Source organism: Lycorma delicatula, chromosome 11 (genome assembly GCF_047948215.1).
Source record: "Lycorma delicatula isolate Av1 chromosome 11, ASM4794821v1, whole genome shotgun sequence".
Lineage (NCBI taxonomy): Eukaryota > Metazoa > Arthropoda > Insecta > Hemiptera > Fulgoridae > Lycorma > Lycorma delicatula.
Window position 1 is genome coordinate 46,981,408 of NC_134465.1, and position 14,889 is coordinate 46,996,296.

At 28.7% G+C, this 14,889-nt stretch overlaps 1 protein-coding gene across 1 annotated transcript in view; it reads right to left on the reverse strand.

The window, feature by feature from the left end:
- cass (apoptosis inhibitor cassowary) overlaps positions 1–8,993 on the reverse strand; it is a 30,887-nt gene extending 21,894 nt beyond the window's left edge. The window contains exons 1-2 of the mRNA XM_075379186.1: positions 8,821–8,993; positions 3,092–3,253 (exon numbers count right to left, since the gene is read on the reverse strand). Of these exons, the coding sequence (XP_075235301.1) occupies positions 3,092–3,253; positions 8,821–8,898 (240 nt within the window). The 5' untranslated portion in view covers positions 8,899–8,993. The remainder of the gene's footprint in view (positions 1–3,091; positions 3,254–8,820) is intronic.
- Positions 8,994–14,889: the final 5,896 nt, after the last annotated feature.

Sequence of the window (14,889 nt, forward strand, 5' to 3'; positions counted from 1 at the left end):
GAGACAAAGATGCTATAATATGTATGAGTTTTAATAATATATTTGGGGCATCTTCATTAAATATTGTTTTCAAAAAAAAATCAGAAGAATGAGATTCACACCTCAAAGCTTCTTGAATGTCAGTTTTAGAATGTTATATTAATGCTAAATTCTTGTGCAAGAAACATAGGTTCATATATAAAAGTACAGAATATATAAAAGTGAACATAGGTGCAATAAAAGAAATATTAGTCTTCTAATTTAGTCATCCTATAGAGCAAGTTAATTTGAAAATTCTTTTTATGTAATTTGTCTACCCTGTTGTTTTTAATACCCGTTAGCTAAGTTTTCCTTCAATTTACTTTGAATGATGAATTATATGTCATCATTTGATAATACAATGTGACTATCTGATTCTATATTTCAACAGAAAATATTTACTTTAAAATCTGCAGAGCAAGATGATTTTTCATATCTCTAAGTACATTATTCAAGTAATAATCATAATAAAACAAACAAGATGAGTGCAAGAATTGTAATCATGTCAAGTTTTATATACTTATCTTTAAATTAATTATGATCGTTCTTATCGATAAAGTTCAGAAGAGAAAAGTAGGAACGGGTTGTATAACTTTGCTGGCTTTGCCCTTGGCAGAACTTTACTTCAAATAAAACATTGGGTTTTTAAATATTAATGACTATTATTTTTACATAAAATTGATGAAATAAATTGTGAAATAAAAACATGAAATGAATTTTGTAAATCCATTTAGATAACAATTTTAGAAATCAGTTTCTAGTGTTCCTAGAGGTTGACAATATTACACTAGCTAGTACCAAATGTTGAAGTGTTACCACATGTAAAAATAATTAACCCACTGTAATTAAGGGTTATTACAATGAGTTATAAGGAAACATTTAAATTAAATCTCACATTGACAGTACAAATTCTGTTTAATGATATTCAAGAAGAAAACTAATAAACGTAAAATCTAAAGCTTAATTTTCTAGGAATACTTTACAAGAAGTAAATAATTCAAATGATGAAAACTACACCTCCTCTTTTATAATTATTCCTAAAAATTAATACCACCAATGCCCCACTTAAAGAAATTTCTTTTAGCCATTTCCAAAGAATTTCTGTAAATCCAGTTTAAAAATATTAATAAAAAATACAGCCCAACACACATATGCACATTTATCGGACATTTTCTACAAAGTGGCAGCATTTGCATTTTTGTTGGGAGTAGCATAAACGCGCCTCTGTAAAGGAATGACAGCAGTTTTTTTTTGGGGGGAATTATTATTTATCGTAAAAATGTGTTCACAATCAGAGGTTAATAATTATTAATAAATCAATATATTTAAGTTAAAGAAAAGAAGGAGATAAAGCCTGTTTCAAACTGATGTGCCTTCCCCTGAGATTCAAATATTTCATCAATTAAAATTTTATTTTGTTATAACTCTGGAACCAATGAAAATAAATACCACTTATGATATATCACTGAAAAGCTCTCAATAAGTGCTTATTACTGCAGTTAAGAAAGAGTCCAAAATCGAAATTTTCTTGTTTTTGGGGCTTTTTGGACACTTTTGGTCTGATTGCAATCAAAAGGAGAGGTGCACAACTAGATGCTACAACAATCCTAAATCCAAAATTTCAACATTCTATGGTTAATCATTTTTGAGTTACGCAAGATATGTACAATGTAAAATTTTGGCGTGACATGTTCATACGTACAGATGTCATGCCAAAACTAGCCAAAATGGATTCAGGGATGGTCAAAATGAATATTTCCATTAAAATCTGAAAATCAAAATTTTTCAAAAGGATAAGGAACTAAGAATATTAAGGCTTCTAATAATAATAATAATAATGTAGAATAATGCAAAATATGAAGGATAATTTATTTGAGTGGCATAAATTCCACAATACGTTAAATTTTTTGAAGTAAATCTTGGTTTTGGTACTGCTGCCACCACATATCATCAATAAAATATGAATTTATCATCAGTTGGCTTATACCCTAATGTTTCTTGTTCTGATTTTATCCCTAACCCACAAACCTTAAAACATTTGAGTATGAGCTCAGAATTATGGATCAGTAAAATATAATGTGCGATTCACCACCTGGTATACATAAATCTGTCAGAGAGCAATCTTTCATCAGACAAAATGGTAGTCCCTGGCACAATACATCAGATGATTGCAACAGTTTCTGTGAATCTATCTCTTGCTTATCAGCATTCCACCAAACACCCATTGATTAAGTCATACGCTTCCTCTATTATATTTTCTCTTGGTGAAGCAAGTTTCATCAATTTCAAAATTCATATTAGGTCCACCAATCAGTAATGGATTATTTGGTAAACTGTCTTCCCACACCTCACACATAACTGTTCCAATTGATGCAGGTGTTATAGTTCATTCCCAATTTTTCTCAACAGAATTTGACTGAGGTGTATTCTTTACTCCAGCAGTAAACAAATAACAAGTATGAAAGTTAACCGGGATTTAATGAGCCACGTTCCATGTCTCAATCGTTTAGACTCATAACAGTCTTTTCTGGAATAAACCCAACAATCTATACTTCAGAGTATATAATTTCATTTCGTGCCCATTAATACATAAGCATGGATTGCAAGAACACCTTTGTTTTGAATAGCTGTTTCATTATTGTGAATGTGACCATTCAGTTGCAGTAAATTCAATTCAGCAAATAAAAATTGTTTTTATGAAAATAACGACAACAAATGGAATAAAAGATTTTAACTCCCATGAATGATTTCTGAATAATAGAATGATTTCTGAATAATAGAATATTATAAATAAATTAATTCCAGCACAGTGGTGACATTAACATGCCAAGCAACTATGATGTAATTCCATTCCACATTGAGGTGTGTTTACACTACTCCCAACAAAAACATAAATGCTACCACTTAACAGAAAAGATTCAATTTATCTTCAAGAAATTTTTAAAGTTTTTTACAACTTTATGGAGAAAGTAAAAATGATTTTGCAATATGACCTAATAATGGAATAAAATACTTTGTTAAAATTAAGTTAGTAAAAATATTAATTTCTATTCTTTAATACCAGAATGCTTACCGAAATATCTTCATCTTCACACAAATCTAATTGTGCTTCAATTGCTTGGTCTGCAAGAGTAGGAAAATGTTTAAAAAATCTGGCAATAAACTGAGATGCTAATCTCTTCTCTTTAGCAGAACCTTTAACTGCTGTAAGAATCTCTAAATATTCTTTCTCATGCTGTAAAAATAAGTAAATAAAGTTACAGCTAGAATACACATACACACACACACACAAATGTAAGAAAATTGGAAAACTGAAAAATATTCTTTGAAAAGGTTTACCTTTTCCAATACATTATTCATCACATTATCTGTTGTTATAAATTTATTACAAATAATTATGTGATGAAAAAAATAACAAATAATTTTAAAAAATTTGTTACATAAAGCAAAGATTAAAAAAATTAAGACATGCACAACTTAATACATGTATAGAAAAGAAAGTTTTATAGTAATCCTTTTAAAAATGTTTGAGTAATTTTATTAGTTCAGGTTAGGTAAAAAATTACTTATGAATTAAAAATTAATCATGATCAATAGTAATTTAATGCAAATTAACCCCAAAAATGGGCAGTAGGAAAGCACTGTACTGTACTTTATTGCACTGTATGACAGGCCAGTATATTAAATTTTTAAACTAGCTTAGGTGGTTATTTTAATACTAAGTTTTTAAAAATAAAGAAAAATGAAAAAACATTTTTCTCCAAATCAAATTAAATGGTTATAATAAATATAAGAATAGCGAGATATATATTTAACAGAGAATATTTAATTACTGTCTTGTCAATCCATTTGAAGTGTCCCAAAAAAACATAAGCTGGTTGGCTTAACCAATACAAAAAACTGGAACTTATCATTACAACTAAACAACTTAACTTTAAAACTACTTTTTTTTAATTAATTAGTTTACCTGTGGCAGCCATTTCTGTTATGGTACGCACACCTACTTTTGTGATTATAAAAGTTTACGGAAAAATCATAACTAAAAAACTATTAGTCCTGGAAGAATGAAACAAAAAGCAATTTATTCATATATTCTCAAGGTAAAAGATTGGTCCAGTGGTTTATTTACCTATCTCTCTTCTTCATGATGGTTTTTCATGATTTTCTCTCAAAAACCATGAAAAACCTGTTAAAAGCAATACAATTTTGACTCGCTAAATAAATGTTCCAAGAGGGATTCCTGTCTTCTTTGCACTTTACATTTTTTATATTTAGCCGCCCATTTGTTGAAGTTGAGGTTTTCAATTTTTTTTTTAAATTATTGATAATATTTCGTAATTTAATAACTTAGCCAATACCAGTAACCTAATACAATTTTGATTCAAAAATGCTTGTAAAACTTACTCAACTGAGAATTCAATGAGTGTCTTACATTTTTTTTAAGAATTCATTTTTATTTTTATATTGGTTTATTTTTGTAAATACTATCAAAGAAAAAATAAATGTAGCAAAATTTTAATTATTCTTTGACTAAATAGCATGTTTCTGTAGCAATGAAAGTTTATTATTTAGTATGGTTAACCAACAGCTGTGATACATTTTCTGATATTTTTCTTGAAATTGTGTGAGAATGACCCATCACTGATGTGATGTCAACTTTCTCAGGACTTTGCAGATCGGTACCCACATATTCTCCTCTCCCGGGCAGACTGGAGCGGAGTCAGATAGAAACTCACTTTGAGTAATAAGCGGGGTTCTTAAGGGAACTAGGTCTAAATTTCACTGTGTAAAACTTTAGTGGGAAAGTTTGTTATAGAGGTTGTTAGTACCGATCTGAGACATTCAGTAATAGGCTCTTTAATAGTTAGGACTAGGCGCGGGGTCTTCATTCCGCGGTTAGGCTTCTAGCTTAGTTCCTGAGGGCGACGTGGTAGCTGCAGGTGTCCGTTGTCTTCTTTCTGAAGGCATAAACACGTAAAACTATCTTGGGGTGAACTTTACCGATGCAGATGTCCCTCGGGGCATCTGCATCGGTATCATTTTTTAGGCTAATATCTACCACTTCTCTTTTCCACTACTGATCGTTGTACACATAAAAACAGTATTTTTCCTTAAGTGAAAGAAAGTGGTACAATACCTGACACACGATGGACTTCATTGTCCTTGGAGTCTAAAGTAAAGTGAAATCTTACAATGCCTTCTGACGCAGTATACTTTTGGTAGCTTCTAGTAACCACAACTCTTTCAGAGTAGTCAAAACAATTTTTTAGAATTTCTGAAATCTTAGTTATCTTATTTAATAAAAAAAATACTTGATGTTTTTCAGCTTGTGATTACAAAATGAATACATTTCATCAACATTTAATATCCGACTGTTTAATGGCTTTTGCCACCTTTCATTCTGTTGTTCCTCCCACACCATCACAGGCGTTTTCCCATGGGATGATACAAATAAGTGCCATTCGGCTTCAAGGTCTAAGTCATTTTTGTGACAGCACAAATTAGCAAAATTCTTTTTATTTTTATACTGACTTGAAACACCATCAGTAAAGTAGATGAGTCTTTTAATGTTCTGATGTACTTCCTTGATATGGTCTGTTAAAGGTTTTTCAAAGCAATAAAGTGTTGCTGTATTGTGCTTCAAATGATCACTTAAAATACAGACACTTGTGTTATAATACATAATTTTCCTTGAAATAGAACACAAAAGGGTGAACTGTGACTTGGCTGTTGAACCAATGGAAGCTTTGCAACAAGCATAAATGAGCAAGTTGCAACATAAATTTTCCTGACGCCTGTAAATGACTTCAAGCACCTGTTATAACATGAACACTGCAGTTGAATGGTTCAAACAAAAATGACTTCAAGCACCTGTTATAACATGAACACTGCAGTTGAATGGTTCAAACAAGTCTATTTCTTGTTTGAATTGGTTAAGCAACTACCCTTGTGACCCTTTAAATAGATTGACCCTTCCCTAAAATTTCATACTGAATATATTAAAAATAAATTACAGTAAAGAACAGGTAAGTGTTCTTTGATGATATTTTATTATCACCAATTTTTTTGTACTAAGATTAAGTTTTTATGACTTTCCAAAGAAAAGTACAGTATTACGTTTGGTCAAATGGTAAAAGTGGGGTGAAAATTAATTTTCTTTAGATTTTGAGGTACGAGCAGTAATGAAAATACCATTTACTTAAATTGTGGTTTTCCTTAAATATTTATAAGCCAATGTATAAAATTTTGCGGCTTGACAATCAACAAAACTAGAAGATTTATATCTAAATTTCATTGAAATTTAGATATGCTGTAGTAGAGTATCTGAAGTTGTGCATATGAAAATTTTATGAAGATTGGTTGAGTTGTTCTTGAGTTACGCTCTATTTATGTTTAAAAAAATTTTGTTATGATACTGCAAGATGGAACACCGAAACAAAATAACATAATGAAAAGTCGGTCTTCTTGTGCAGAATTGCACAAGAATTTTTTATTTTCTGATAATGCAGAAAAATTTGAATTATTATTGTTCACTATAATTAATATAATATACAGACAATGTTAGTTTATAATGATTCATATTTGCCAACAAACACTAAAAAACGCAATTTAATATGATGCCAGACACAAATACTCAGTACACAAAAGTGAGGTTAGTTTTTATCTCGCAGAACTGTTGAAAATACTGTCATATTTGGAAAAATTATGATACATCAATAGTGTTCAATTGAGACTAAAAACAACAATATGCTACAAAATTTACTTATATTCAAGGCATATATTTTAGAAGTATCGATTTTTCTGAAAATTGCATTTTGAAGCATACTGAATCTTTGAAAAAAAATTGTCACTTCCAGGTTAAGGTTTAGGAAAAATATAAAATTAATATTGATCTCACGAAATTTAAAGTAACATCCCTACTCTCTATCTTCTTTACTGACCCTTTGTTTTAAACACTTAAGATTTAAAAAATGTTTTTTTCTCCGATATATAAAACCACTTTCAAATCAACATTCCACTATTACACAATGTTTTCTTATATCAACCAATCTGGCACACATTTTTATAACAGAAAGTATTGTAAGATATCTTATAATACCACAGAAACATAAGAAAATGTGAGAATTCTTAACAAAAAAGAACTTTATAGCACAAAATAAAAACATAAAACATTTTTCATCCCCCTCATTACCACAAAAATACTATGTCAACGTAGATTATAAATCAATAAAAATGGGTTTACACATTCATATCTCAAACCCAACCTCATATAAACTATTAGTTTTAAAAGCATGACTCACAATTACTTAACTAACTTAAATCACCTGAAAATCACGTAAAGAAATGTTAAAAATTCACACGAGGATTTAAGAAAGTACTCATTAACACTAACTAATACAAAGATTACATCACAACTGACAAACAAAAATATTTGCCAATAAATAAAGGTGGCTCCAATTAAAGATTTAAGAAAAAATTCAAACAAACTGTTAACACACATCAATCAACTTAAACATCCCTGAGGAATATGAAAAAAAATTCTATTACAAATAATTTTAAACTGGACAACCTACACAATGAACACATCAATCAGCATCAACTTACAATGAATATATAAAGTATTCTGTAGCAACATGGGTCAATATTAACGAATCATTACATAGAAAACAAGTTGCTAATGTATACAAATAAACTAAATATTACATGTATACAAAATAAAAATCATGGCTTAATATAATACATATTCAAATAAATAAACACAGAAAATCACTACACATATACAAATACATAAGCACAGAAAATTGCTATTTATTTTCAACGAAAATCACTAATAGAATATATTGGTAAAATTAAAATAATATTTTTAATGTAATACACTTCGTTCAATATAAATAAGAAATGTCTTCATCAATAATAAACATAACTGTCAGTAATTTATGCTGGAACTGCAATTCAAAATTGCAACATTGGTGTCACTGGGGATAATTCCAAAGTAAATTTTTTTTATATAAAGGTAATATCAACAAAATTTAATGGTTCCATTTATCATAAAAATTATACTTTTGTATAATTAAAAGATTTCACTAATCACTCTGAACAATGCAATAAAGAGAAATAATAAGAACTTTATGTGGAAAAATTGTCTAGATATAAAACTGCACTTAATACACTGATGCTACAATCAGAGATACTAAAATACAATTACCACTATTAAACAGCTAACATTCATGGTTCTTGTGATGAAACTTGCTAATATGACAACTTTCACATTATATAAAATTTGTCATTAGTGGCCAAAGAACATATTTAAAAATTATCAATAAATTTTTTACCCTAAATTAATTTACAAAATATTGTAATGAATCCGAACATAACTACTTTTTCCCACAGCCAAACCCACGTACTCATGCAAGTACATAGAAAAAAAAAATGGCCAGCATTTATTTTTTAACAGATAGAATCTTATCTAATATTTCATTCATTAAAATCAAAAACAAATAATGAAGTTGCAATTACAAAATAACACTAACTCTTCAATATAATTAATAAACCAGATGCTATCCGCTAACTGAAATACGTACGGCGTCCTGATATTACAAGTTACTACAAAAAAGATACATAAAACTGTTGTTCCGATACATGAAAATGATAATTAAGAAATCGGAAACTTATGAAATGATAAATTTCAAAATATAAACAGAATTACATTTGTCACTGTTCTAATGATTGATAGTATCAAGAACTACAAATTAATAATGAAATCTGTAACCTGCTAACCGCCGTTTTGATTTGTTCACATACCTCTCCAATCTTTTCTTTAGCATCAGCTAAAATTCCAAAGTTTTTGTACAGTTTCTGTATGCAGTCATCAGCCGTCATTCTAAATTAATATTTTGTTGATCAATTAATATCTAAATTGCAACAATAACAAAACTAATTCCAACTACAACACAAGCTTACATTTCACACCGGAAAATGTGGAACCAGGTTTGCCAATTATAACAAAATAAAGCCCTTTCCAAATTTCTTTTAATTTTTTATATATTATTTTCAAATATTTCTTCAATCGAGAGTAGAAGTACTTCACAGCTAAAAACCCAGTACATTACTTTTAAAATTAATATCCTAAAAATGATTTTATAGCGAAGGACAAAATTGTTTGTAATTAAACTGGATTAAGGAAAATCCATAGTCCAAACGAACTTGAAATTCGAAATTGTTACTCCAGTTTCATTTATAGTAACAGTAAATAATGAACTTGACTATTTTACAACTTTCATTAAAATCCCTTACTCACCGCGAATCATTTATTTATACTACTTGAATATGAAGTTGAGGGTATTATGCAATACTACATGATGATCAGCCCACCTTTGACCCATTGTACTTTAATTTTTAATTTTACCATTACGACAAAATTTAATATATACACATTTATTAAAAGAGAGAGAAAAGACTGATGGAATTTTATTCGAAAAATGCCGCACTGTTGCCAGCAATCGATCCCAAACCAATTGATTTACAATACACTAAACCAGTAGACTAAAGCTACATAGGGCTGCATTAATAGTGACAAGTATTCATAAGCACCCAATAAATCTTTTGGCTACCAAATAGTCAAAAACAGGATGTGGAAGATTATATCATGCTGGAGTAGTTTGTCATTTTTCTTTACACCTTGTTAAAATTTATTGTTGTGTACAGTAGTTAACATATTCTGCATGGGAATAATTAACCTTTTTTATGATCATTTAAGTAATGTGTCATACAATTATCCATAACAAACCTTCATTTTATTCCTTTTATAAAATACTTTTAAGTGTTAAATGTTAACTGAATGTAAACAAATTTTCAACTAAAATGAGAATTGAAAACCTATATTTTTAATTACATAACACTAAAATAAAACACAGTCAACCAGCACAATGTAACAAAGATTTAACTGAAGATAATAGAACTAATGGAAACTTCATTTAGAAATAGTGGTAAACGAAGAATTCATATTTAAATTAACCAACCTAGTTCATAATAAATATATTTTCAGTTTTTCATTACATCATTGATTTTCTATCATGAAATCCCAATTGATGACTACTGATTTCTTCTATAGAATATAATTAATTCTTCTCTTTTCTCTGTCCTTTGAACATTATGTCCAGTGGTTTTATTCTCATTAGGAATTTTAAAATGAATTTCATCAAAAATATTTTCTCAATTACTAATTAGAATGTACTGAATGTAATGCTTGGATATACCCAAGCATAAACTGTAAATATTTAAAAAATTCTCTCTTGTCTATTGTTGCAGGCATTTATTCTCACAATCTATAAGTATTGAATGTTATTAATCAACAATTTCATTTAAAAAGTACAGACTGAACTTTATGGAGATGAAAAGTCAGTAAATGAGTAATATTCAATGAATGAATTTTTTCTGATGAAATAAAAAAGATAAGTTCAGGTAATCATAAAAGCATACAAATAAAACAATCTATCATACTTGCTATTATTTATTTGTCCCTTTAGAAGATACCTAAATGGTAGTTGACAAATCAGTTGGATAGTATACACATCACACAATTCTAGGGATGAATTGTGTGATGAGTTTTCTTCAGGGAAACTTAAATTTGTACTTTAGCAGCACTATAATATCTGGAGATAAACAACTTGTTGCAGCAAATATTTAGACTGATCAATTATTGATTAATAATGTTCGAGGCATATTTTTGAAGTAAGTAGCGTTTTGAAATTCCATCACTGCTATGCTGTGGGCGGCATCCCACACATGCGCACTGTGTACCCGCAAGAAGTGTACACTGTGAAGTGTATGGAGAAAACATTATGAGTGATGGAATGGTATGAAAATGGGTTAGAGGCTTTTAAAAATGGCCACCAGAATGTTCATGATGAGGAACAGAATGAACGACCTTCTGTCATTACTGAAGATTTGGTGCAGAAAGTTGACAAAAAAGTGAGACAGGACAGATGCTTGACAATTTCTTCGCTATCTGAAGAGTTTCCTCAAGTTTCAAGAAGTGTTGTCTATGAAATTGTGACCAAATGTGCTTAAATTATCAACAATGATGGTGTCAAAGCGACTGCGTTGCAGTGGTTATTAAGTTATGTGGCAGACTTCTATGACTATAGTGTTCAAAAGCTGGTTGCACGATACAACAAGTGCCTTAATATTGGTGGCAATTATGAGAAAAGTAATTAAAGTACATGCTTTCACATAAAGATAAAATAGTTAAGAATAGTGTACTTGTTTTTTTTTTTTAATTTCAAAACAATCTTTAAAAGCATGTCTTGTATTATCGATATTAAATAAATATTTCACAAAAAATAGTGTGTGGAATGAAGATTCACTCAAAGCCTGAAACTACCTTTTATAAGAGTTCATTTGTTTTGTTTGATAGTTCCTCTGGAGATGGATTCACCTTTTCTTAATGTCCATCCATATCATTCTGTTCATTTGAGTTTTGACCCGACACTCCAATTCCTTATACATACTATAGCTACTTGTAAAATTACTACATATTAGGTATTTGTATGATAAAGTGACCATCTCTTTGGGAATTTTTTTATATGATGAGCAATACTTTCATATTTTTCACAACAGGAATTGGGATTAAAGTAAATGTGTCAGAATCCTACACTTTCCATTAAAGTTTTTGAGTTGTTCTTGTAGGGAGAACAACTCAGTGACTACACTCATTGGGAGTGTAGTCATCTCGTATTGATTAATAGATTGTTTTGAAGTTAATGCATTTGATACATTTTATATTTTAGTGTTTGCGAAGCAATTATTTAAGAGGTACTGTACACATTTTTGAAACTAGCAATGAATAATATTAAATAGCTGTTTTTTTTGGAAGGGCTGTTGCAGGCTGATGTTTTTTGTATTAAAATTTTTGTGTAAGCACAAAAAATAACATGTTATTGTTTAAAAACATGTTACAATCCTAACCTTTTCATTAAAAATGTTTGAGTTTCCACTCCCATGATGGTTGGGATATGATGGTCTCATATAGACATTTTAGATTGTTCTAAGATAGGAGCAGTTGCTAAATTTCATTATTATATGTTTAACCATTGAAAAATTATTTAAGGGTTGTCAACTTTATTAACACTTTCTGTATTCTCTTAACATAGTTTTGAAACATTTAAATTACTCTATCTGTACCTAAAAGGGGATACTTTTTACATCATTATATATAATTCCTATATATTTTCTCTAAATGAATAGTAATTACACAGAAAAGAACAAGGCTTAACACAAAATAAAACTCAATTTTTTCTTTCAAATGTTTAGCAAGATACAACTTTTCAAAGATAAGTTTTTTCTTACGTAATAAATACTATTGGGTGTTCCAAAAAAAAAAATGTATACGCTCTTTGACAGCTAGTAACTACCAAACCCTTCTTTTTTTTTGGTCAGTTGTGATCAATTAAAATAATGGCTGAATCAAGACTAAGCTTTGAGGAAAGGAAATTTATCAATAAGACTTAAGTTTTATTGGAAGACAAAAAATATAGATGCACTACAAAGAAACTTTAAAAAACAGTATCAATGATGCACCAATACTCACCACTGCTTGTATCTGGGATATTGAAGTAGAAGAAAATGTTCACAAGAAGCATTCTGGAAGATCACGAACATCCACCAGTACCAAAACAGAAAGATATCGTAGAAATGTACGAGTGATCTAGAAAATCTGTTCAGAAAGTGGCTCATGAGACAAAACTTTCACAACCAAGCATCCATTGCATTTTGAAACATGGAAAAAGGAAAACTGTTATTTTTACATCAGTCCACTCTCACAGTGAACATGATCCTGACTACAGAATTCAATTTTCTGAGTGGTTCCATACAAGATGTGAAGAGGACAATCAATTTTCAAACAAAATTGTTTTGATTGATGAGATCATATTTAAATTAAATGACTCAATTAATCATCATAATTGCAGTTACTGCACAACTCATTTGACAGTGGAACACCATATGAACATACCAAGTGTTACAATGTGGTATGATTTATTACCACAGATTAATTGCACCTTTTTTTTGAGAGTACCATGACAGGTGAAGTTTACTTGGAATCACAGGATCCGTTATCCCATGCATTCAAGAGATGTTAGGGAATGAAGAATGACATTTCCAGCAAGATGGAAAGCCTCTACATTACCATCATGACATGAGGGCCTATTTTTATGAAATTCTGGTGAACAGATGATTAGCACGAAGAGGAAACATTGAATCCCTCCACACTCATCAGATCTTGTCTTGATGGATTTATTTTTGTGTACCTCAATCATAATCTTTATAGCACAAGACTGGCTACAATTGATTAATGCGCTCAAACATCAGTTGATATGTTTACCGAAGTTTGGAATTCAAAAGTCAGTGTTATTAACAGTATTTGAACAATACAAGCCAAGAACTCGACACTTCTGATAAGTGTTACTTTCGTGTTAATTTGAGTACGAAAATTTTCTGTATGTTAATAATTGTTTGAGTAACAGTTAATCAAATTGTGTATACATTTTATTGCAACACTGTATAATATTGTTTAATTATATTATGCATAGTGTTGTATTAATTCTTTATCAGTAACATCCATTAACTAGGATGGTTAATGGAATGACCAAGAAAGTTTGTTAAAAAGAAACAAATGGAAAAGAAGTATTATTTAAAATAATTAATACACAATATCTTTTTGTTATTTTTATTATAATTCACTTTGTACAATTTATAAAATTATTTAACACATATATACATTTATTTATATACATTTAATCATAAAATCCAAAATTGTAACAGTAATATAATAAATGTATAATTAAAATAATTTCTTAAGATATATTTATAATAAAAAATATTAATAAAACGCAGTCTATAATAATTGATAATAATAAATAACTTAAAACTACATTGGGAAAAAATATTTATTTACATAATCAATTTATACAATATGAAGACAGAATTTTTAATAATTACAAATAATTCTCATTTATTTACAATTTTAAGTACATCTATAAATTTTAATAGAAAAAGAGTACTATTAAATTAGATAACAAGTATTGGGTTTTATTTTTATTGTCATATACTGTCACACACACACACACACACACACACACACACACACACACACAGAGAGAGAGAGAGAGAGAGAGAGAGAGAACAAATAATGTTGCAAAATTAATTATTACTTTAAATACTATATTAATAACAAGAACAAAAAAATTTTCTTATAAATAATTACTAATCTACATTTTAAGACTAAAAATTAATTATAAATTTAAAATTATTTGTAATTCATAGCAAATGTTTGGCCCCTTTAAATAAAATAACAATTAAAAATAAAGAAATTCTTTTGAATGAAACTTTATTAATATGTATAATTTAAGTTTTTTATTTTTAAACTTATTCTAAATTGTTTTATTTGCGCATTATATTACAAATCGAGGGTTATGAATTTATTACTCAATTTCACACACACACACACACACACACACACACACAAATATTTATTTTTATAATTATTGTTGATTATAAAGTGAAATAAATAAATATGAGTATAACTTTAGATATAAACTCTAAAAAAAACTTAATAATTAAAAAAAATAAATAAAATCAAAAAAAAATTTGTTTAAATCATGTTTTTTATATATAAGAATATTATATAAATTGTTGCAAATATTTTGCAACACAATTAAATAATTTAGAAAGGTACAAACTTTAGAACAACTCGTATACTAAATATTTTTTTGTGAATTTTTAATAAATAAAGAACGTACATAATTATAAATCTCAACTTTTTTCATGTTATGATATACACTTTTATCTTTATCATATCTGCTTCATAGTTCC